Source organism: Mirounga angustirostris, unplaced genomic scaffold (genome assembly GCF_029215605.1).
Source record: "Mirounga angustirostris isolate CCGP_5_RB_7025 unplaced genomic scaffold, mMirAng1.0.hap1 SCAF_17, whole genome shotgun sequence".
In the NCBI taxonomy this organism is placed as follows: Eukaryota; Metazoa; Chordata; class Mammalia; order Carnivora; family Phocidae; genus Mirounga; species Mirounga angustirostris.
Window position 1 is genome coordinate 10345971 of NW_026991725.1, and position 25628 is coordinate 10371598.

At 42.4% G+C, this 25628-nt stretch overlaps 1 protein-coding gene and 1 non-coding gene across 9 annotated transcripts in view; one reads left to right on the forward strand and one right to left on the reverse strand.

Annotated features, from left to right (window-relative positions):
• Positions 1-10510: 10510 nt before the first annotated feature.
• Positions 10511-25628, reverse strand: part of TADA2A (transcriptional adaptor 2A) — a 49372-nt gene continuing 34254 nt past the window's right edge. For all 8 annotated transcript variants that reach the window (XM_045889335.3, XM_045889334.3, XM_064582809.1 and 5 more), the window contains 7 exons: positions 24587-24630; positions 21741-21851; positions 19751-19822; positions 16491-16623; positions 15444-15487; positions 12700-12773; positions 10511-11373 (listed from right to left, as the gene is read on the reverse strand). In XM_045889335.3, the coding sequence (XP_045745291.1) occupies positions 11188-11373; positions 12700-12773; positions 15444-15487; positions 16491-16623; positions 19751-19822; positions 21741-21851; positions 24587-24630 (664 nt within the window). In that variant the 3' untranslated portion in view covers positions 10511-11187. The remainder of the gene's footprint in view (positions 11374-12699; positions 12774-15443; positions 15488-16490; positions 16624-19750; positions 19823-21740; positions 21852-24586; positions 24631-25628) is intronic.
• On the forward strand, positions 24377-24449 carry TRNAR-CCU (transfer RNA arginine (anticodon CCU)). The gene has a single exon. It is a non-coding gene; the product is annotated as a tRNA-Arg (tRNA).

Consider the following 25628-nt stretch of genomic DNA (forward strand, 5'->3'; position numbering starts at 1 on the left):
CCTACACCGCAGGTGCCATCGGACTGTCAAAACCCCAGATCCACAAACCGTGCCTCCCAGGTAGAGCTGTAGGGTGTCCGAAGCCCAGGCTGAACACATGGATTCGTGGAGGGCTTATTTGCTGTGTCACTGTGAGGGTCTTTTTAAATTTAGGTTTGCCCATCTGTAACATGAGTAGATGCGAATGGACTTTCTCAGCACAACCTGCCCTGGCAGGTGAGGGGAGGTATGAAGGACTTCCTCAAGGCTCCGCAGTGAGTCAGACACCCGAGTCCTGACCACGCCCAGCCCCTTTACTCACCAGCCCCAGCTCCTCACCGTTGTAAATCGTTGGCGTCAGAACTGCTGAACAAACGAGTAGTCCTAGGTTTGGGGGGAGGGGATGGGGAGGGAGGTTAAAAACAAAACAACAACAACAAAAAAAAACAAAAAAACACGCGCTTTGGGTTTACATCTCCCCGGCATCTTCAACCAAAAGCTCCGAGGCTTTTTCATGCTCTTCCTGATCTCTGACTGGATTCAGAGTCATCCCGTGGGTGCAGGAATGTCTAAAAGTTCTGTTTCCCAGACAAAAATATAACATGAAGGCATTTTAGTGATAATCTTAGGGGAGTTAAAAAGGCCTGGGCTGGAGAGATTTATTTTTGCCTTCATTAAAGAGAGAGTTAAAGCTTTAAAATTCGGCAAAATTAATCTTTTCGGCAAGAGAACAAAACAGAATCTGATTCAAGAAAAAACACTAGGAGTTCGAATCTTGCCTGGGAAAGGCATTTTTCCGGCACTAAATTGCTCCACCACCAATTCATCTAGTGACTTATTTTGACATGCGAACACCAAAATAGCAAAATCTCTAATAGAAACGATTGTATGCAGCTTCTTCCCCCCACCCCCACCCCCCCAGCCCCGCAGACCTTCCTTCAGTCAATTCAATGACTCAGCAACACAGATACATCCCTCTTCAGATTCAAGCTTGTTACTTACACAAGGCAGGTTTCCAGTACAGCTCTAGTTAGCTGGGCATTTTCACGGATTATAGGAACTAAATCTACCCTAAAGAATCATCCTCATCAGTGAAAAGGAGGGAGGAGGGCTAAAACAGAGTTTGTGTTGAGTGTGATGTATGTGCAAAGATCTAGAGATTAAGGAAAAGTAGGAAGAAGTGCTAAAGTCAGTAAGACCATTTAGTGACTATATATATATATATATATGCCTGTGGGCAGGGAGGTGCTTTACACCTTTAAGTGCAGGCTGACCTGTGCCTCTACAAAAATGCAGTTTGAAGGTATTATCTTCTAGATCAGACTGTCCAGTACTGAACTTGATGTGATGGAAATGTTCTGTATCTGCACTGTTGCACACAGTAGCCACTAGCCCCATGTGGCGTCTGAGCACTTGAAATGTGGCTCTAGTGTGCCTGAGACACTGGATTTTTTATTTAATTAATTTTAATAAATTTAAATAGCCACATGAGGCTAGTGACTGCCTTACTGGACAGCACATTACTAGACTGTACATAGATATTTTTATAACAACTATTTCAGATGTAGATACATCTTAGAGGCCATCTGCTACAGAAGTACGACTTGTCTATGCCCAGGGAAGGGGTGGTTCATCCCCACTATGTCTAAATAAGCAGTGCTTGAGAGCAGTACAGCTTCTGTGCAGAATGAGAGTTGATCTGATTAGATGCAGTAAGTACAGAGTGGAAACTTCTACTCTGCTTGGCTTCTGAAGTCCGCTTTTCCAAAAATATTCTCCTTAATTGCTTGGGCAATGACTTAGATTAGACTAATCAGACCTTTATGAGTCCCTTAGAACAGTTGCATCTCCCATTCGTATCATTGCCTCTGGTTAACAAATTGGCAACAGCTTTGATGTATCTGTCAGCATTGGGGAACAGCTGTGATCAGGGCTCCCCTGACCTACAGAAGTCTACAGAGGTTTGATTTCTGGGTACCATGAGGTCCCAAGGCTCACAGATGTTTCGAACACCTGCTTGCTAATGCTCCTAATTCCAGAGTATATGCCATTGATAGTTACAAAAATGCAAATCCCCTAAAGAAGTAAATCTTTATTGTCCTTTGACATGTTGGAGAAGAACAGTGGACACCAGGTGTCTGGGAGGAAACTCATAAACGTGGAAAAGATAAAAGAACTAGGACAATAGTCCCAGAACACATTTTATCAGGATGCCTGGGTGGCTCAGTTGGTTGGGCGTCTGCCTTCGGCTCACTCAGGTCATGATCCTAGGGTGCTGGGATCGAGTCTGGCATCGGGCTCCCTGTTTGGCGGGGAGTCTGCTTTTCCCTCTGCCACTCCCCCTGCTTGTGCTCTCTCTGTCAAATAAATAAATAGAATTTAAAACACACACATTTATCTACTACAGAAATTTGCTGAAGTCTTGTGCTATTTTATAAGATGTAAGATAGCACCTTATATGGCTATCATAAGGATTAACTAATTTTATTACATGTAGAATATTCCAAACTTCATTTTTAGAGTTTTCATCATTCTCATAAAATATTATTTTTCCAGGGACTCCTGGGTGGCTCAGATGGTTAAGTGTCTGCCTTCGGCTCAGGTCATGATCTCAGGGTCTTGGGATCGAGTCCCACATTGGACTCCTTGCTTAGCAAGGAGCCTGCTTCTCCCTCTGCCTGCCACTCGCCCTGCTTGTACTCTCCCTCTCTCTCTCTGGCAAATAAATAAATAAAATCTCTTTAAAAAAATATTATTTTTCCATTAATAAGCAAATGTCACGTTGCCAAAAAAGAGAGAGAGAAAGCATCACCCATAATTTTACTACTTTACGAAAACAGCAATTCGCAACTTTCTGGTCTTTTCTATACATGATTTTTTAGTTTTATTTATACAGTTACAATAGTGTATACACAGTTTTGTGGCCTGACTTCAAGTTTCTTGAGCTAGGCATTATATAAGGGAATATTACAACATACCTATGACAACTAGGTCACTTAATATCTGTGTCTGAAGCTTTCTGCCCTTAATTCAGCCCTGGGGCTGTGACAGTGATGCACAGTGATGAGAATTCCAAAGAAACATCCTTGAAAAAGGCACATCTACCTGTTTTAACATTTGCTCTGTGTCTTTTAGATCTTACTGTCCCTCTGTGAGACTTTAGCATAGTTTGAATTGTGTGGTACAGGAAAATCAAGCGCTGTTCATACCTGGCTGGAGTTAAATGAAAATATCAAAGGTTCGATGGGGAGGAAAAAGAAAGGAGGGCCAGGTGTGTTATCCCACTTCATTTTCATCACACTAAGTCAGGTAGGTATTATCAACCACACGTTAGCCATGAGGGGCTGAGAAACTTGCCCAAGGTTGCATTATTATTAAGTAGCAGGATAAGAATTAGCACTCAGGTTTTTCTAATACACTGGGGCAGGTAACAAGAAAGCATATAAATGTTATTAAAAAGGAAAAGAGAGGGGTTTTAACAGATTTTTTTAAAAGATTTATTTATTTATTTGAGAGAGCACACACACATGAGTGGGGGAGGGGCAGAGAGAGAGGGGGAGAGAAGATCTCCAGCAGACTCTCTGCGGGGCATGGAGCCTGACACGGGGCTCCATCTCAGGACCCTGAGATCATGACCTGAACTGAAATTAAGAGTCAGACTCTTAACTGACTGGGCCACCCAGGCACCCTGAGGGGTTTAAAAATCTTTTTTACAACAGAATATATGCATGTATTTCTTGAAAAAAAAAAAGTGGTTTTTTTTAAAGATTTTATTTATTTGACACAGAGAGAGAGAGAGCACAGACAGGGGAAGCAGCAGAGGGAGAGGGAAAAGCAGGTTCCCCAATGAGCAGGGAGCCCAACTCGGGGCTTGATCCCTGGACTCCAGGATCATGACCTGAGCTGAAGGCAGATGCTTAACCAACTGAGCCACCCAGGCGCCCCGAAAAAAAAAGTTTTTAAAGAAACCTTTAAGGAAGAGTAAATGAAGAAGATACTTCTCCCCAAGTGAGTTAATCACCTCTGGTAGTAACAATACCAGAATTGGTATTTTTTTTAAAGATTTTTTTTTTTTTTTAATTGAGAGAGATAGTGATAGAGAGCATGAGAGGGGGAAAGTCAGAGGGAGAAGCAGACTCCCCGCCGAGCAGGGAGCCCGATGCGGGACTCGATCCAGGGACTCCAGGATCATGACCTGAGCCGAAGGCAGTCGCTTAAACAACTGAGCCACCCAGGCGCCCACACTTTTTTTTAAGATACTTAATTTTATTATTATGTTAAATTAGCCAGCATATAGTACATCATTAGTTTTTTAGAATTTTTTTTTAAAGATTTTATTTATTTATTTGACAGAGAAACACAGCGAGAGAGGGAACACAAGCAGAGGGAGTAGGAGAGGGAGAAGCAGGCTAAGCTGAGCAGGGAGCCCAATGCGGGGCTCGATCCCAGGACCCTGAGCTCATGACCTAAGCCGAAGGCAGACACTTAATGACTGAGCCACCCAGGTGCCCCACATCATTAGTTTTTGATGTAGTGTTCAGTGGTTCATCAGTTGCGTATAACACCCAGTGCTCATCCCCACTCGTGACCTCCTTAATACCCATCACCTGGTTACCCCATCCCTGCACACCGCCCCCCACCCTTCTGTAACCCTGTTTGGTTCCTGGAGTCCAGAGTCTCTCATGGTTTGTCTCCCTCTCCGATTTCTTCCCATTCAGTTTTCCCTCCCTTTCCCTGTGGTCCTCCACGCTATTCCTTATGTTCCACATATGAGTGAAACCATATGATAATTGTCTTTCTCTGCTTGACTTATTTCACTTATTATCACTTAGCATAATCCCCTCCAGTTCCATCCATGTCGATGCAAATGGTGGGTATTCATCCTTTCTGATGGCTGAGTAATATTCCATTGTATACATGAACCACATCTTCTTTATCCATTCGTCTGTTGAAGGGCATCTCGTCTCCTTCCACAGTTTGGCTATTGTGGACATTGCTATGAACACTGGGGAGCATGTGACATCCTGGGTAATTAATGCCACTTTGCATAATCTACTATAACATCAAAAACAAAAAACCTGATCCCACTCAAGGGGAGTAAATAATCTACTACAACATCAAAGACAAAAAACCTGATCCCACTCAAGGGGAATAAATGTCCATGTCAACTCAAGAGCCTGAAGACTTCCCCTCTAGTTATGAATTGCTACTTAAGTTGAGCCTTTGACTTTGTAAATGAGAGTGGACTATGAATGGGGCAGGGGTAGCAGAGGTTCCCAGATAGGTTAAAAGGCGACATCTAACCTACTATGTTGTTCACCAGCTCTCTACTTTGCCAAATAGTAGCAAATCTGTGTTACAGGAAGTTGGAAGCCTCAAATAATTCTTCGCCAGACCTAAGATTACACACTGTAGTTGCAAACATATCTTGACTGCAAAGTGTATCCCTAGAGCCTTGGAGCAACGTGTGGTTACATCCTGGATGCTAATCTGGGGTATCCCCTTTCACCAGAGAGCCTCTAAGCTCCAACGCCTATATCCACCCCATCTTGCCACATCTGCTGGAAATCCATGACTTGCTTTTATCCCTCTCCTAGTTTCCATGGAGACCCAACAGTTTACTTTTTTCCCCCAACTCTCAGCCATGGTTATTTTTAACTGTAAAACTCTGAGCCAGGTCACAGCTGGGATCTGGAAGATGTAATGACGTCTATAGCCACCCTTCTCTCCCACAGACGCCTTCTTTTCTGCAGTTGCTGGGGGCGGAGGCACTCCTGGGAGATTTTGCTCTCAAAAGCATTTTGCTTTGCATTGTGAAGTTAAACCTATGCTGACTTCGATCTGACAGGTGTCCTGAATCTGAAACCGTGCACACCCGAAACAAGGCAAGATTTTCGTGGGGTGGGGGAGGAGGGCTGCCAGGTAAGCTTGACGTTGCTGTCACGAATCTGTGGCTAGAGCTTAGGTAAAATACCCTCTGGTAAAAATAAATCAAAGTGCTCTCCTCTGGGGAAAAAAAATAAGGGCTCTGGCTCCTGCCCCCAGTAGAGTGGCTTTTTTTTTTTTTTTTTTTGCTGCGGCCTGTCCTTGGTTAAAAAGAGGCTTCTAACAGGATACTGTATGTTAGAACCGTTCTACCTCTCCAGGGCAGACAGCAAATTCCCATGGGGTCAGGGTGGGAACCCTGCTGCCCCCTCCTTCTCTACGGAGAGTTCAGATCAGTCCACCCACCCCTCAGGCCCCTGGTACTTGGGAGCTAGTGTCTTCATGGCATTTCTGAACTCTTCACTCCTTTTCAATATTTCTGGGGTGTGGGGGGGGAAGCTATTAAATAACCCTGGAAATTGCCCTTCTCATCTTAGACAACATCCTAAGATTGAAAATGGACATAAAACATAAGACACTTAGCTCCAGTTCAGTATGTTTTCTCACAGGGGACACTGATTGGGAACATTAAAAAATTAAGCACCAGGGCACCTGGGTGGCTCAGTTGGTTAGCGTCTGCCTTCGGCTCAGGTCACGATCCCAGGGTCCTGGGATCAAGTGCGCATCAGGCTCCCTACTCAGCAGGGAGTCTGCTTCTCCCTCTCCCTCTCTCTCCATGCCAAATAAATAAAATCTTAAAAATTAAGCTCCCCAGTGCAGGTTCCATTAATTTTTTATTTCTTAAAATAATACATTTTTATGTTTTTAAGGAATTCCCTAAATGAAGGGTGATCATAGGGGAAAATCCAAATCAGGAGTTATCTATTGTTTAATGGGAGAAAAGAGAAGGTTAGGTCATTGCAAACAATTTCAGAAACAGAGTATATACTTGGCAGACAGCTCTCCAAGGAGAAGAGAGACACATTGCAAGTGTCATGACTTGGAACTTGGCTGTCAGTTCACTGAAGAAGGGTGATAAGATGACAGCATTTCAGCATTTTTACTTTGATTAATAAAGTGCTGGTTTCTTAAAACAACTATGAGGTCTCCTCCTTTCCACACTTCCTAAGATGCTATTCTGTTCAACAGAACTCTAGACCAAGGCAGGATTATTAGCAGGCTTCCACGGAAGACCTCAGGGTAAACCAGAGCAAGCCGGAAAAAAAAGTGTTGCTTGGTTAAGAATGATTAATTCAAGCAAATAATTAGTGTGGTGCCACAGAAATCCACCTCCTGTGCTCCAAAGTAGAAAATAAGTGGCTCAGACTTAATTATCCAGCCCTGAAAGACATCTAACAAGTCTGGGCCGGCAAAGGTTAAGTATAGGGCTTGCAAAGACAAAGGGAGGTACATCTATTAAATTAAAAAAAAAAATTTTTTTTTGTAGCTCTCAGTTTTGGGTTTTAAACCTTTTAATGGTCAACTTTCTGGATTCTTATCTCAACTTCCTCGTTATTCCTGCTCTTAACAGGGAAGAGGGCCCAGTACACAATACATAACAAGCAAGTAACTCATCGTGACAGAGACTTTTAATGTCAGATGTTAAGACAATCACGCTTCCCTTAAATACCTGTCTCTTGACTAGTAAGCCTGGTCAAATCAAAGAGCAGTCGATACTCTTACCATGGCGCATCTCAACTGACAGAAGCCAAGGCAGCAGGCAAAACTGAACAGAAAAAGAACTCCCTTCCATTAGATTTACAAACTGGCTTCTCAAATGATTCACCTGTCCCCGTCTCCCAGCCCCCAACTCCTCAAAAGCAGCAAACTTAAGTTCTGGTGCATACTACACGGATGGGCTACTTAGGTTCCAAAATATTCACTAAATGCTCACTTAATGTTCTCGCAAATTAAGTGCCTATGTTGGCATGCCCATGACTATCCTATCCAGGCTGCTCTGACCCTGTTTGCAATCAGAGATCCGGCTCCATCTCACATCACACTCAGAAGAGGTGGTTATTGTGTCTGATTGAGAAATTCTTTGTCTTAGTTCCTACACAAGGCTACAGGCATGGCTGTGTCCCTTTCTGGCAGGTCAGGGAGAAGTTAACCACAGCTGGCTAAACATACTAGGAAGGAAAGCAAAAACTTCCAGATCAATACTTCCTGAAACAAACTTTAATTTTTAGAAATTCAGACAAATGATGGGCGCCTGGGTGGCTCAGTTGTTAAGCGTCTGCCTCCGGCTCAGGTCATGATCCCAGGGTCCTGGGATCAAGCCCCACATCGGGCTCCTTGCTCCGCGGGAAGCCTGCTTCTCCCTCTCCCACTCCCCCTGCTTGTGTTCCCTCTCTCGCTGTCTGTCAAATAATTAAATAAAATCTTAAAAAAAAAATTCAGACAAATGAAAAACCAGGTACATAGGAGCTGTGGAAAGGCTTCTTGCGTTAACAGTAATAGAGCGTCTATCTATAAGGTACCCGCAAAGACATCCTTAAAAATGGATGGGCAGTATTCCAGGGTACTATTTAGAACACAGCACCACTCTCCTACCCAGAGATAAATGGAAGAGTGTTACGGACGAGTTTTTCCAAGCTTCTCTCTACAATTTGGGTCTCTGATTCTTTACACTGGACATTTTAGTTCTCTTATTACATAGCTACAGAGTTCCTAAAGCTGGAGTGACTTACCAACTGGAATTTTGTTGTTGTTGATGAATGTCATTGGTCTTCTCCCCTTTCTGGCTGACCACAAGCTGGTTTCATGACTCAAAACTAGGAAGCTTGTTCTTACCTCTCAGCAAGGACTGGTTAGTTAGCTGAGTTCAGATTTAAATGGGGGGAGGTGGGGGCAGGGAGGAGGAACGCAGGGGGTACTGTAAACAAGAAAAGGATGAAAACTGGAACCCAAAAAGAGATAAACCATGGAGTTAGTTGGTCTCAAGAGAGTCTAGATCTTTGAGCATGGAAAGGGTCATGACATGGGAAGAAATTTAATCTTTATTTCCCACCCCTGGCAGAAAAGGACATACCTAAAATTCCAGCAGAAACCTTTAACTTTAAATTGCAATAAAAATTCCTAACAGTAAAAAGTATTGATGTCACCAAGTTTGAGTAAATGCTCCCTCTTCAGAATGCTATGGACTAAGAGAGACCTCGATCAGTGTAGTTGGTTTATAGCCAACTCTGTCTAGCAGCAAAGGGGAAGGATGGAGTATACTTTTAAGGCCTTTGCTAGCTCTGAATTTTGAGTAACAAGAAGGGCCTCCTTTGGTGGTAAGAACATAGAAGGAAACAATGTATTTACACCAGCCAAGTCAAATATCACCAAGTGCTTTTCTATTTTAAGTGCAAAAAGATGGTGACTCTGACTGAAGAGTAGCCCTTACCCAAAATATGGCTTGATCTTTGAGAAACCTACCAGGGATTCTAGGTCATAAATTTTGTACAGTTGGGCTTACCACAATAATAACCCTACTTCCTAAAATCTAATCATTTGAAATTACAGCCTGATTTTTCTATCACTATTTTCAACCATGCCATTTTCCTCATCAAATCTAGATCCCTCCCCCACCCCATCAGTTTTTTCAGAGTTTGACTGGTTCCAAGGTTTCTATCAGACTGTCCTCCCATCCTCCCACTCCTAACTACCCCAGCTGCCCCTTGTGTCCTCGCCAACTAAACCTCTTGGCATCATTTTCCTCACTCCCACTGCTGCCTCCACATCATCCTCCACCCACTACGTCTGCAACTGTCTCCCACTTCCATCTGCCACTTTCTCTCTCTCCTCTCAATCCTCTCATTGCCTCAAGAGCTCACCTCTCCCAGGGAGCCTTCCTTAATCAAGACTAAGGACTCTTGGGACTATAAGAGACACCACCTAACCTTGGTGTCTAATGCATCCCCAATTTTTAGAACAGGAATTACCTTTCAGGAACAAGAAGAAATCCCTTTATAACCAAGTAGGGGTGATGGTAGTGGCAGAGCACATTTTCTAAGAGGTATAACAATGTAAAGACAAGACAGCATTTCCACAAGTCACCCTTTCTCAAGATTGAAGTCTTTTATTCTAATTCCCTCAGATCCTAAGAGTCTCCTTTTCATGTGCAACCCCCAGGTAAGCATGCATATTTACGTAAGTCAAAAAGTTTGAGCAAATAATTCCAACAAAACATACAATATTTTACTTAGATATGTTGAATGCTGAAAGAATTGAAGAATCATTCAGCTACTGGAGATAATTTGTGCAGATTCTGAAGTTACTTCTACATACAACTTTGCTTCTAACAGAAACGGGATAACCATGACTCCACGTTTGGCTTACTTTGTGGAAAGGTTTGAGGATCAAGTTTCAGATGTGGTGGGGTTACTCACCCTCATATCTAGTGAGTCCCATATATGAACTGCTTTACTTTTGTTTTAAAAGTTGCTTTTCTTGCAGGCTAGCCTGTCACCATTGAGAAATTACGGTTTAGGTCTCAATCCAAGCAAAGCCGAGGTTAGCTGTGTCATCTCCATCCTCAGGGGCCTGGTATCCTGGGAAACCCAGGGTAAGAACAGGGTGACTCCAGGACACACATGTTAGCAGAAACAGTGCGGCGTGATGAGGCGGGCACTCAACACCCTAAGTGTGCTTTAGTTACCAGAATACTTGACACACCCACAAATTAGGTAGCAAAACATTTTAATCCATTAATTCTAAAAATAACAGACATTTTATATCCGGTGCCACCTCCTCAAGAGTCTACTGCAGATTAGACAGTCAAGTAGAAAGCCAGACATTAAAAGGGGAAGATGTAGTTTGGGACAAGACCATCACGGGGAGATTTTTCCTCCCATTTGCTCATAAACGTAAGTCATCAGCTTAAAAAAATCCGCAGAAGGAAAGAGAAAGCTTTCTCATACTCTATAACCTTTCTCTTTATTTTAGATCTTTCTGTAATGTTTGAAGGCAAAACAGATAATCAGAAAACCAACTTCCCAAGTACAAAGATCTGGACTCCCGGGACTACAGACTGCTTCAGTTCTATTTCTACCGACATTCTGATGTGAGGTACTATGGTTCTTGTTTTAGTTACAAGAGGTGTTGGGAATAGAGGCCCACTCACATTTAATAATAGCTTATCTAGCACATAACTTTGCAGCACAACACCAACAACAGGAGTGTTTTAAAGCAGGGTGGAAAAGAAAAGTAGATATTAATACAGCGTAAGGTTCCCTTTGTCCTTCCCCTCTTTTTACAATGAGAACTCAGCTCAGCAATGAAACTCTCCAGAATGCCTGTGCTGTCCTTTGGCCTACCACATTCCAAATTTGTGATTTCTGATCCGAAGCCCTCAGAGCCTCAGGCTTTAGTGATGTATCCTTCTCGGATGAGGAAATCATAGATTTTCCGGGTTTTGTTCACATCTATCTTGATGAGTGCTCTTGCCTGCGCCAGTCTCAAGCCTCCTTGCTTGTTACATTCGTTCAATAGAGCAGATTTGTATTCTAAATAGGCTCCTGGGACCAACCTCACCATCTGACAGAGCTGCAAGACACGGCAAATTTAATAAACATTAACATCTGTCATTCTCATAATTTAATCCAATAGGTATAGCCAAAATAAAATTTAAAAAGTGACATCAACCTCCAACTATTTATAGGAGCTGCTGGGTGGCTGGACCACATTCCATTTAGTCTCTTCCTTGGAGAGAATTCTCCCTCACTACAGACACTGAGGAAGAGAAAGCCAGAGTCTGATGTCTCTCCCAGCAGGCTCACCTGGGTCTGTCAAGGAGCACAAGTATGTGTCCTGAGGAGCAGCCTGGGTCCACATAGCTCTCGGCCCAGCACATTCCAACACAGCCAGTCGGGGAAGAGCCACAGGGCACAGCAGGGGCGGGGGTGCAGATACTTGGGTTTCCAAGTGTGAATCACATTATTTTTAGTATCGGCATAAAGTAGTCATCCCTGCTTTTGTGACTACATTTCCTACTTTGAAGGAGGAGGAGATACAGACCTTGCGAAGAGGCTACTTCAGCTGCTAAAAATCTAGAAAGCTGGCTCAGTCCCAGTTCACCTGCCACGGCACCCCAGGGCAATGAGCAGTATGAGGTCACTGCTTGTGGGTAAGGATAAAAACTGCTTGCAACTCCCGGCCACTCAATACTTGACTCAGAAAGGCCTGTGACCTTCTTCAGCAAAACTGAAATAGAACATACACTCCTCTCTATTCCCAAACTAATCTTCACTGCTCCTGGGGGCTGAAATCAAAGACTAACAGCCCCCACTCCATGACTCCCCTTACTGTCTGACCTGAATTAATGACATGGAGTGGCAGATGGGGAGACTGATCTTGGGAACTGTAAAAGGAGCGCATGAGGAACAGAAGAGGGTTCCTCTTTTGGAATGGACTTCAGAGCTAGGCACATTTTTTGGAAAATGCTTGAGGATGACTCCTTTGAGGCTGGCTTTAAATTTTTGAGACAGCCAAAAGTAATATGAAGACAAGTCTGATGATTTTAGTGGAAAAGAAAAGTAGGTCATGGCATTTTTAATCAAAATTAGTATATGACTATATGTGATGATGAAGTTCCTTACTTATGGCTTACATACATGCTCTGGAAACAATCTTTTAAGTGATGGTTGTATTGTTGGGATAAATGTAGAGCTCATCAAAGTGACCATTCTAATAGGAAATAACTATTTTCATATACAAGTTATTTTAAGTTTATAAACAATTTCATTCACATGAAGCACTTAGTACAGTATCTGGTACATGGTAATGCTCAATAAACAACAGCTACCATTATTTAGATTTATATGTCATAATCAACCCTACTCTTGCTCCTCTAGCCCCCCTTCTCTTTGTTACCTCCTTTTCTTTTTCATTCAGCTTCTCTGTGCCAGGGAGGCCAGTGAGGTTCAAGGGTGGTGCACTTCGTCTACCTACAGACACAGAAAAAGGTATGTGTTTCATAGGAGTGACAATTCCTCAGGTGTGAAGTAACACAGCCCACTGCAACCAGGCCAGTGAGGTACAAGGTCACGATGTCCAGCTCTAAGAAATCTCTACCCATCACCTCAGGCCTCAGTCTAGTTGGCAACGTGGGCACCCCAATGTTTGCCTGAAAATACAAGTGGTAATTCACGTGCCCTTTGCTCTGCTAAACTACACAATCACATACACCCTAGCAACCCAGTTGCTACTCTTTCCAACCCAGTAAGATTCTAAACTCTAAAGCCCAGATGTCACCCAGTGAAGGACGGTCATACGCTGCCCGCCCCAACGGCTGATGAACGGAAAGAACAGCTCCACAGGAGAGACCCTTCCCAGCCCTCAGGACTCTGCCAGGAGCGCAAGGCAAACACAGTAATTAACCAAGTACCATTTGCTTTTGGATCAAAGGCAGACTGTTAGGCCAGCAAAAGGCCCTTCTTATTTATTATGTGAGGGAATATCTGTTCCTTCTAAAGAAGCCCTGTTTACCTGAAAGATCCACACAGAGGAACAATGAGCCATTATATGGCAAACCAGAAGCTGAGGTGAACTCACATACTGAGAAAGAAACCCAAGTATGAGGTCACTGCCCAGGATGGGAAGTTTCATGTGTAAGATTTTTTGCTTTTGTTTTGAATACATATTTGGGATTAGTGTTCAGTTGGGAGATAGGTGGGCTGAGTTAGGCAAAAGAAAATGTAGAATAATGTATTAACAAGTTTTATGGCGGGTGCCTTTTAGGAGGTGGCGAGAAATAGGGAGCAAGTGTTAGAGGCTGCTCTGAGAGAAAACAGGCTTCTCTGTAGTATCAACAAGCGCAAAAGAGCTTCTCCATAACCAGTAGGGCTAGCCTTCCCCTAAGTGTTCAAAAAGGGAGACTAAAATCATTTGGTACCTCACCAAAGTTACCAGAGGCTAGGTTGTAATTAATGATCCAGGCTTTCTACTTTGTACTGCCTTAGGAGCAACGGAGAGCATGAAGAGGAACAAGGGGTCTCCTCAACCTAAATACAGGGGGCGAGAAAGGCTAATACCAGCCTAGGAAGCAACAAAGAATAAATGAGTACAGATGGTTCCAAAAATGCAAACACCAAATTATTAATTATCACTGTACTATATTTTTGTTATTTGTATTTCTGTATTTAGATTCGGGGGGCAGGGTTAGAAATAAGAAATTTGGAAAATAAAATTTGCATTTAGCTGTTGTGACTACTCTCTAAAAGACTCTTTTCTCTTTTAAGTATTAAGAAATAATCACCTGAAACAAAGGAATCAATTTTTTAAAAAGTATCCCTAGAGTAGCCATCTCTGAGCCCTGTCTAGATCCTGAATCTGATTTTTTTTTTTTTTTAAGATTTTATTTACTTATTTGACCGAGAGAGAGACAGTGAGAGAAGGAACACAAGCAGGGGGAGTGGGAGAGGGAGAAGCAGGCTTCCTGCTGAGCAGGGAGCCCAATGTGGGGCTCGATCCCAGGACCCTGGGATCATGACCTGAGCCGAAGGCAGACGCTTAATGACTGAGCCACCCAGGCACCCCTAGATCCTGAATCTGAGAGATTTTAAATGGGATCACAAGGTCTATTGTTTCAAGCTTCCAAAGAATGGTAAAACTGCAATTGGGTCATCTTTTTCACTAGTCCTGTCTCTACAGGGGAATGGTCTGTATGTTCTGATACGGGAAAGTGGCTAATCTAGCATATGGAGCAGGGTGAATAATAACCAAGAGAAGTGGCAAAAAAAACACTACAATTTTGGATCAGAGCTCTATAAATCATACCACCCCAAATTACCATTCATTGATTTATCAAGCACCAAGGATTACCAGATAACATCTGGCTTAAGCTTGCTCTGAAAACTAACCTCAAAATAGAGGACATACCCAAAGAGATAAAGATAACAAACAGAAATACCTCAAGTCTCCAACTTATAAAGAAATCCTTGTGTTTCTGCTCAGGATACAAATCCTTTTTTTTTTTTTTTTTTAAGATTTCATTTATTTATTTGACAGAGAGACAGCGAGAGCAGGAACACAAGCAGGGGGAGTGGGAGAGGGAGAAGCAGGCTTCCCGCGGAGCAGGGAGCCCGATGCGGGGCTCGATCCCAGGACCCTGGGATCATGACCTGAGCCGAAGGCAGACGCTTAACGACTGAGCCACCCAGGCGCCCCAGGATACAAATCCTTTAATTGATCCCCTGTGAGACAAATCTCAAAGTCTGTGGTAGATACAACCACAGTAAACTAACTGCTCATGAACATTGGTAAAATACAAAAAACACCTCTCTGGAGCTCTTTCTTCCCTGTCTCTGTACTCAAACCCTGAAGATAATCTGTGGTAGATACAACCACAGTAAACTAACTGCTCATGAACATTGGTAAAATACAAAAAACACCTCTCTGGAGCTCTTTCTTCCCTGTCTCTGTACTCAAACCCTGAAGATAATCTCTATCTGGCCATGAAGATTCTGAAAACTTGCTGATGTTTATAAACTGGGATAACACTTACTTACCTGATCTGCCTAAGGACCCTGCTTCCACAAGGGGTAAGGGACTACTGGGTGAATCCCTAGAACAAAAACTTCACAATCAAGACATGCTCCAGCCTGAAAAATAATTACCTGAATTTGAAGTCATCGGAATAGAAGGGCTCAGGCCAGAATCACTAAAACAAAGAACAGGAATTTAACATAAGTCACACCAAAGAAGGCAATTTCCAAAAGCCCACGTGGGACTGGGTGCCATTTATCAGGCTGGTTACTTTATTTATTTTAAAATATATATATATTTTTTATTTGAGGGACGTCTGGGTGGCTCAGTTAAGCGTCTGCCTTCGGCTCAGGTCATGATCCCAGGGTCCTGGGACTGAGCCCCGCTTCGGGTTCCCTGCTCAGCGGGGAGTCTGCTTCTCTCTCTCCATCTGCCTGCCACTCCCCCTGCTTGTGCTTTCTCTCTCTCTGACAAATAAATACATAAAATCTTAGGAAAAAAAAAAGATTTTTTTATTTGAGAGAGAGTGCGAGAAAGAGCATGAGCAGGGGGAGAGGCAGATGGAGAGGGAGCGGCAGACTCCCTGAAGAGCAAGGAGCCCAATGCGGGGCTTGATCCCAGGACCCTGGGATCATGACCTGAGCTGAAGGCAGACACTTAACCAACTGAGCCACCCAGGCGCCCCAGGTTGGTTATTTTAAAGGGATACAGAGATAGATGGTACTGTTTTATAGGATATCCTACTATACTAACCAGGAAGGGTGATCTGTTCTGAGGGGTGTAAGAAATCGCCTGCATTTGTTAAGAAGAACTCTTAGTCTGGAACATCATGGAGACTAATCATGGGGAAATGACAGGGACATGATTTGCCAATGGAAATCATTCCATTAGATAATGGGGTGGAAAGAGGAGGCATGGTGGGGGAATTTACTAATTTTTGAAAAGAAAATCAAAGTAGCAAAGTAGGACTCTAGGGGGCCAGCTATGTTTCTCAAAACTGTCAGTATCGCAGTGTTTCTGAGACAGACTGCTAAGATAAGAATTCTGAGTTCTTCTAGCTACCCAATTATTACGACTCTGCCATGTGGGTGGGGTCCCCATGGAAATGTCTGAAACTACCTGTAAAAGCCAAAGCATCCCAGACGACGCCCCCCCACCGCCCCGGACTAGTTACCCACATGTCAGCCTGCCGCCGGAGCCACTGCTGGCAAGCACTGCTGTCCTGGATGTACTGCAGGACTTCCGAGAGCATGGTGCGTTTAAGGCGCTCTTCCTCCCGCGTCTTCTTGAGGTGGTCATAGGTTCTGGCACCTGAAGGTGACAAAAACAGCAGGACTGCGATGACAACGCAGCAGAACTAACTGAAAGGCTTCCTCACTGACCAGCAAACAGTTCGCCGCTTTTTGGTTTCTTTTGCAAAACTGCTTCCGGGGCGCCTGGTTGGCTCAGTCGGTGAAGCGTCTGATTCTCGGTTTTGGCTCGGGTCATGATCTCAGGGTGGTGGGATCAAGCCCTGTGTGGGGCTCCGTGCTCAGTGGGGAGTCTGCTTGAGATTCTCTCCCTCTCCCTTAGCGCCTCCCACTCTCTCTCTAAAATAAATAAATTTTTAATAAAACACAAAAAACTGCTTCCACAATTATTTTTCTTCTTTAGAAGATTTTATTTTTTAAAGATTTATTTATTTGAGAGAGTGAGTGAGCAAGAGAGAGCACGAGCAGGGAGAGAAGCAGGCAGAGGGAGAAGCAGGCTCCCCACTGAGCAGGGAGCCCCAAGCGGGGCTCCATCCCAGGGCTCCAGGACCACGACCCAAGCTGAAGGCAGACACTTAACCAACTGAGCCACCCAGGCGCCCCTATTTATTTATTTTTTTAAAAGATTTATTTATTTATTTGAAAGAGAGAGAGTGAGTGAGCATGAGCAGGGAGAGGAGCAGAGGGAGAGAATCTCAAGCAGACTCCACGCTGAGTGCAGAGCCCCACACCAGGCTTGATCCCAAAACCATAAAATCATGATCTGAGCCGAAACCAAGAGTCGGACATTTAACCGACTGAACCACCCAGGTGCCCCTATTTATTTATTTTAGAGAGAGAGAGATCACGGGCAGGGGAAGAAACAAGGGGAAGGAGAAAGAATCTCAAGCAGGGCGCCTGGGTGGCTCAGTTGGTTAAGCGACTGCCTTCGGCTCAGGTCATGATCCTGGAGTCCCTGGATCGAGTCCCGCGTCGGACTCCCTGCTCGGCAGGGAGTCTGCTTCTCCCTCTGACCCTCCCCCCTCTCATGTGCTCTCTCTCATTCTCTCTCTCTCAAATAAATAAATAAAATCTTTAAAAAAAAAAAAAGAAAGAAAAAGAATCTCAAGCAGATTCTGTGCTGAGTGGGGAGCCTGACACAGGGCTCGATCTCACGACCCTGAGATCATGACCTGAGCCAAAACCAAGAGTTGGATACTCAACCGACTCAGCCACCGAGGCGCTCCCCAAAATTATTTTTTTAAGAGCAATCTGATTCCCTTAGTTTGAAATCCCTTTTTTGACAAGAAATAATTAAATTTTTATTCTCTTCCTAGCTTTAAGAAATTTGGAGGCAAAAGCCCCCCAAACAGAAAAATACAAAGAAAGTAAGAGTCACTTATGTTTCCACACCCCAAAAATAACTAACTTTTAATACGGTCATGTTTTTCAAAGTTACACAAGTCCTATATGCATATACTCTTCTTTTAAAAACCAATTAAAATTACAAATAAAAATAAGTCCTCATTGACTAGCACGATTCCTTTCCCAGGTGCAATCAATATCAGGTAAGCAAAACCTGGTATCAGCGTCTTATTAAACAAAGGTTGCATGGTGTTTTCTCCATGTTAACAAAGGTGTACAGATTCCAAAGTAACCAAACCAGTGAGTTTTAAGCCATGTTCCATAAAGCCCCAGGAGCCCATGAAAATATCTCAGGGGTTACTGTGAAGAGCAAAGACACTACCATGTACAGGTGGTTTGGGTTCTGTAAATGACCTGCACCATCAGGCTTCAAAGTAGTCCCACTTTCCTCTTATTTATAGATTAGGGCTCTACATAAAATTTCATTTTGAAATAGTTTCCATTGTTAAAAATAAAGAACCATTACACTAGGCTGAACTTACACCCCACAAGGCTACTTCTCATGGGTAGTGGGTGATAGCTTTCAAGCAACAGAAAGGAGGGAATGCTAAAGATCTAACAAAACATGGAGCGCCTGGGTGGCTCAGTCTGTTGGGCATCTTTCTTCGGCCCAGGTCATGATCCCACGGTCCTGGGATCGAGCCCCGCACCGGACTCCCTGCTCAGCGGGAAGCCTGCTTCTCCCTCTCCCACTCCCCCTGCTTGTGTTTCCTCTCTCACTGTCTCTCTCTCGGTCAAATAAATAAATAAAAATCTTTAAAAAAAAAAAGATCTGGGGCGCCTGGGTGGCTCAGTCGGTTAAGCATCTGCCTTCGGCTCAGGTCATGATCCCAGGGTCCTGGGATCAAGCCCCGCATCGGGCTCCCTGCTCTGCGGGAAGCCTGCTTCTCCCTCTCCCACTCCCCCTGCTTGTGTTCCCTCTCTCGCTGTGTCTCTGTCAAATAAATAAATAAAATCTTTAAAAAAAAAAAAAGATCTAACAAAACAAGAGAAACTGCCATTTATTGAGCATTTACTGTGGGCCAGGTACTGTGCTGTTTTCATGCATTATCTCTAATCTTACTAACTCTAAGAGACTTGGAAAATTGAAACCCAAACAAAATTACAAATCTGATAAACAGGAGAGCCAGAACCCAAACCCAACCTGTCCAAGTCTATACCTCAAGCCCTCTTACTACTGTAACACACTGCCTTCCCTTATGACCTGGCTCTATCTCAAGTATCTCTTTAACCGTTTCAAACCTTAGTTTCTTCATTACATGGAAATAACAATGCCTATCTCCTAAGTTTGTTATGAGAATCACATGATACCATCCAGGTGAAATGCTTAGCACAGGGCCTGGTGTATGGTAAACAGCTGCTATTTAGATGTTAGCTGCTATTAATATAATTATTATTACTACCTTAAGTAACTGGGATGCAAGCACATAGAGCCATTTGAAGCTTGGTTAATACAAATGATCAGACGATGTATCACAAAATTTTAAAAGGCTGAGGCTAAAAATTAGAATACAAAATCCTTTTTTTTTTTAGAGGCCACAGCAGATTCCCAAACCTAAAGCAGCACCTCTCTTTTGTGTCGTCACTTTTATTTTACCTGAGATAATCCATACAATGGCATTTATAAGGACTAAACAGATGAGACTTTACTGGAAAGATCAAAAACTCACTCCAAAAAAGGAAAACTTGTTTAAAAAAAATCCACATGGCCTCAAACAGAGACTTCCTCTATGTGTTTAGAAGACACTTGCCCCCAATACAATGTGTAGCTTAAGCATACTTACTACAAAAATTGGTAATGCCTGCTGTCCTGTATTCCTGGAGCCTCTTGATTTCCCTTCGGAGTTCAAATTCCACTGTTTATGCCAAGAAGAATGAAGGAGAAAATTTGGAAAAACAATATCATCATCAATGAACACTTTTGCTGTTATTTTCAGTAATTCTCCCTTATATACGAGACCAGGCAATTCCATTTGAGGGATCCTATACGTTGGTGACATCTCATTAGAAATTTTACCCTCGAGCTGAGGAAAGCCTACGCTAGCCATCTTTTGGCTGCCATGGCCAACTGGAAAACGCAGCTGGAACTGTCCCCCAGAAAACATACAGTGAACCGGCTGAGTTCATTTAGCTACAGAAGGAACAAATATAATTTTTTTAAACAACTAAGTTTCCCCGCTCTATTTATCCTCTATTAACAGGTTTACCCACATAACCAAATTCTTTTATAAAACCTGTCTCTGCTATTACTTGATGTGGCCCTTTTGCGAGCAAAGGACAAAAGCTCTGTGCTCAAGTCCCAGATAGTTTCTTTACAGCTTTTCTCCTATAGGAACAAAAGAGCATTGTTTTCCATAAACCAAAGATTTCTGCCTCCTCTAAGTGCACAGCTCAGGTTGCAACTGCTTGGGTTATTACGTGATAGAACATTCAAAATTGAGTGCTTTGAAAGAGAGCATGATGAAGGAAGAGCCTGAACAAGCCATGGGGTGTAATTCTTTGGAATGACGCATAAACCAGGGGTGGCACAAACTGGGACAGGAAGTAAAAGATCAGTCACCCAGTACAAACCACACAAAGAATGCCAACCAAACACGGTGCTTGACGAGGACAACCAACCTGGCTCAGATAAATGCCTGCAATGCCATGCAAGAAATATTTGCATGATGAGAACAGGGTAAGAGCCTTGGTAAAGCATTCTCCCAGAACTAAATTTGAGGGTCAAATACACAAATCTAGTGAAGAAAGGTGTAGCCTAAGCCACCCAGTCCAGATTATTGTAAAGTGTAGGCCTCACTGCCTTAACAACTTCAATTTTTTTATTGTGAAAAATCAAATGGTAATTGGGTAGAGTCTCTCAGGAAGACAGGCAAAAGAATGGTGGAAGTACTGGGAAGCCTGGCTGGCTCGGTCCATAGAGCATGGGACTCTTGATCTTGGGGTTGTGAGTTTGAGCCCCACACTGGGCATAGAGATTACTTAAGGAAATAAAAAAGTGGGTTTTTTTTACTTAAAAAGAGAGAGAGAGAGAGAGAGAATGATGAGGGAGCCTGGGTGGCTCAGTTGGTTGGGCGTCTGCCTCCAGCTCTGGTCATGATCTCAGGGTCCTGGGATCGAGCCTCGCATCAGGCTCCCCGCTCAGCGGGGAGTCTGCTTCTCCCTCTCCCCCTGCTTCTCCCTCTACCCCTGCTTGTGCTCTCTCTCACTCTCTCAAATGAATACATAAAATCTTAAAATAAAATAAAATACTTAAGAGAGAGAATGATGGAGGTACTATCTCTATGAGTCATCCAACTCTGTCCCCATTTTAAAATCTAGTTTTAATACTAAAGTATTTATGAACAAAATGATCTGATGTCTGGGATTTGCTTCAAAATAATCCAGCTGAAGGTGAGAGAAGAGGGGGTGATAAAAATGAAACTGGATTGGCCATGTGTTAATTGCTGAAGCTGGGTGATGGATACATGGGGGTTCATTACACTATTATGTCTATCTTTGTATATATTTGAAAACTCCCATAATAAAAAGTGGAGGGGGAAACTACTAAACTACTGCTTAGCTGGGAAAAAAGAAAGCTACCAGCCTTTTTAACCTCTTCTGTCCTACCCCCAAAGTCCCAAATTTAGTTCATGGTAATAAAGGGGAAGAAAAGATAAAAATATCCATTTATTTATTTATAGAACTTCACCTAAAACATACCATTTTCTCTCCTATTTATATCAACACACACACACACACACACACACACTTATGCAAGGCTTAAAAAGCACCTACGTGCGTGGCTTTCAATGAACTTGTCGTGCTCCATTGGCCCCACTATCCTTGCAAATCGCCTCATTGTTTCGTAAAGGTCTTGGACTTCCTTGGGATACCGCCGTTCCATTACTACAGAGAACATAAAACACAACCATGCCATAGAGAATATAAGAATCTCTAAGTTCTCTGCATTTCTTTTATAAGAAGTGAGATGGAAGGACACTATGCCTAACCTCACATGACTAATTTACCCATGACGGGAAGCAAACAGGAAAGCCAAGAATGCAAAACACTAATCATCAAGATAAGAGCATCCCAGTGACTATCATACAGGGATGTTGTTATCCCTGGAGAACTGAAGACCGTCTGCATCACTGAGTGCCCTGGTGACCTCCACACCTCAGGCTCTTCATCTGTACAGGGGCAGGGACCGTTGGCAGTAATGGGAAAGATGATTGAAGGCAGATCACCATATTCTTAGGAACAACGTTGGGCAAAATTTCTGGTATTAACTTCCGCAGGAAAACAAGGGAAGTGCAGATACAATAATCCATCTAGAAGAGGTAGACTAGCCTAGAAAAAAAAGTGTGCTATCTTTCATGCCCCACCAGAAATCTCCCTAACAACACGGCCTCCAGTGAGGCATTTATTTCTTCACTCTCTATCAGGGTCATTTTGCCTTCCTCTAAACTAAGTACCACAACTAAATTTACTACTAATGAAGTTATATTTTGATAACTATCATCCACGTAAATGGTATATACACAGGGTAGCCACAGTCAGTAACTCTGAGGATCACTAACGACCAAATTTCTAATAAAAAGTAGTATCCGCAAAGAAGATGGGGAGTAAAACCTACCAACAGTACGTGGTAGGTTGGAGTAGCCAGAACAGCTACTTGGTCGTTTCAATCAGATGCACTAGGCTGAAACTAGGTGATTAGATGAGCTAATCAGTAACTAAGCTAGTTCTGCTCACTTTTGGACTACAGATACAAGCTTTCTGTCATGACAGTTATTTAAATTAAGTCCTTTCCTCAGCTGAATCTCTTCCCTTGAGGGAGACATTCTTATCCACAAATTCCAGGTGCTGATCTGATGGGCAGCCATAGACTATTTTGACTACCAAACCCTCCCCCCACCAAAACCAAAAGCAAAAAAACACCCTACAGGGATAGTACAGAAGAATTAGGAGTAAAAACTTTAAATTTGATGAAAAAACCCCTCTGCCTACAATATTAAGGTCACATACACTCACTAAAATGGCAATTGACACCTCTGAAACCAACAAAGCCTCCTCTCAGCTTCTAAACGTACAAAATACAATTAAAAAGAATAATCAGGCTAAACTGACCTCTGTTTACCAGCTGAGAATAGAGTTTATATGAGAGTCAAGGTCTATTGACCTTGGTCAAACCCCTATTGACCTATTATTGAAAGCCCAGGCATTCAGACATGGGAACCCACTATTGTAGCTACTAGAATATGACCAATAATTGTCTATAGAAAGGGCAATGGAAATCTGATCCTGAGTTATTTTTGCAAACCCACAGTCCTCAGTGAAGGATGAGGTTAAACCGGCAATCTCATCTATTGCTAGAAGGAATATAAATTGGTACAACCATCTTTTGGAAAACAATCTGGCAGCGCAGGTCAAGCATTTTTAATGATCACATTTTTTGACCTATTACCTCCACTTCTGGGAATCTACCTTAAAAAAAATTCTACATATATATAAAGCTTTATTCACAAATTCATCATAGGATTATTTATGATTCAAAAAAAACTGAAAATAAGCTAAATATCTAATAAAAGTTTAGCATGTTATATACTTATATATATACAACATATTACATAACTATTAAGAGGGACATCTTCAAAACACCTCAATCACTTGAAAAAGTGTTAACAGAAAGTGAAAAAAAATGTAACATACTTATTTATGATCACAACTATATTAAAAAACACTTAACCCATGACTGGCTGACCTGAACCCTACAATGGCTCAGAGTGTCAAGCCCTCTAAGATTCTATCAACTAGGATAAGAAGCACAATAATCGTTAGGAACTTTTACAAAAAGGACTACTGTGACATACAAGTATTCTAACATTTCTATATAAATACTGTAATCATATTATGAGTCATCATTCTTATTTGCTGAACAAATTCTACAGTGTAGAAGAAGAAAAAGTACAGAGACTTTCTGCTCAGCCTAGGTATCTCCAATATTTAAAACAGTAAGGTCAAAGTGTGCATTCACTTAGAAGTCATTATAGTTTTACTATCACCATCATACAATGCTAGATGTCTGTTTGTCCACTACTATGCAAAATAATGGTTGCTTTTCCCATAAAAATGTTTAACAACCCAATGACCAAGGTTATGTTAACATATAGTTCCTACCCACTTCCAGAAAATGATCCATTAATAGTCATGCTGTAATTATGATTACAGCTTTACTTTAAAAAAAAAAAGTATCATACAAGTGTTGATCATACATTAATGGTTCTGAACTCTACTATGTAACAGAATTTCCTTGAAGATTTCTTAAAAATGCTCTAGCACTAACCCTCAGAGATTCTGACTTAATTAGCCTCAGGTGATACCCAGGCATCAGAATTTTTTTTAAAGCTTCCAACATGAGATGCTGGGGCGCCTGGCTGGCTCAGTCGGTAGAGCATGTGACTCCTGATCTCAGGGTCGTGAGTTTGAGCCCCGCACTGGGTGTGGAGATGACTTAAAAAAAAAGCTACCTACATGATGCTAATATGCAACTTGGATTAAGAACCACTGCCATAAATGATTTGTTCAAGACTGTTCAATAATGTTGGAAGAAATTTTAAAATAAAGCAGCTAATACTTACACTGAAACTTTCTAAGGTTGATTAATCCATGGTCTCTTATAATTCTAGGATGAAAACCACAATAATGTATATTATAATTAGTTCCACATCTAATAATGTCTTCCACATACAGCTTTTATTACACATTTGAAACACTATGAGGTGGAATACTGAGGTTCAAAGACACCATCATTCCCCACTAAGTTCTGAAGGGTAGTGAGTCTGCTAACACAATTTTAGGCTTTCAAGCATCATATATTTTTCCTCTCCTTGCACCTGATAGACTCTCAGTAACTGTTTGCTGGATGAATGAATGAGCACTCAAAAATACTGAAATACATGTCTATAACTTGGAATGAAACAGAAGGGAATCTGTGTCTATGTCATAAGAATTAATCTGTTCAATTTAGGGAACTGATAATTGAGAACAGTCATTTAAGGGAAACGGCTAAACCATAAAAGGGCACCGTGATCACACCTTCAACATTTACAACTGCACACGTGTACATTCACAGAACGTTTTGAAGCTATTTGAAATAAATATTGTGCATGTTTAGTGGAAGGGCCTCAACATAAAATCTAACAGCATCCTCAACCACTGAGTTCCACAATACTGGCTAGCTCTAATTATGTGTTTTAAGCAAAAACAGAATTTAGGTAAACCATGCAGAGCTGTGTCTGGAACCGCAGGTATTCATGACTAGTGATGAAGCTTCTCACAGGGTCAGCTGGGTAATCTCCTTCCGCACTTCTCAGAAGCTGACTCTAGGCACGCTTTACTTTAAGGTCACATCTTGGTCCCTCAAGAGTGCCTCCCAAGTCCTATTCCTCTTTTTTTGTTGAGATGCCACTGTGTTTCTACTCTGTAACACCATGATAACACACACACATGTTCATACCCCTGCATACCCTTTTCTGAACTGTTAACAGTCTCTGTAAGCTAACAGGGGTCTGGGATCCATAATTTCTCAGTCTGAATGTATGTTTTTTATTCTGCTGCAAAGAGAAGGAGTAACTCTGAAACCTGTTCAGAATTTCTTTGAAATCCTATTTTAGATAAGAC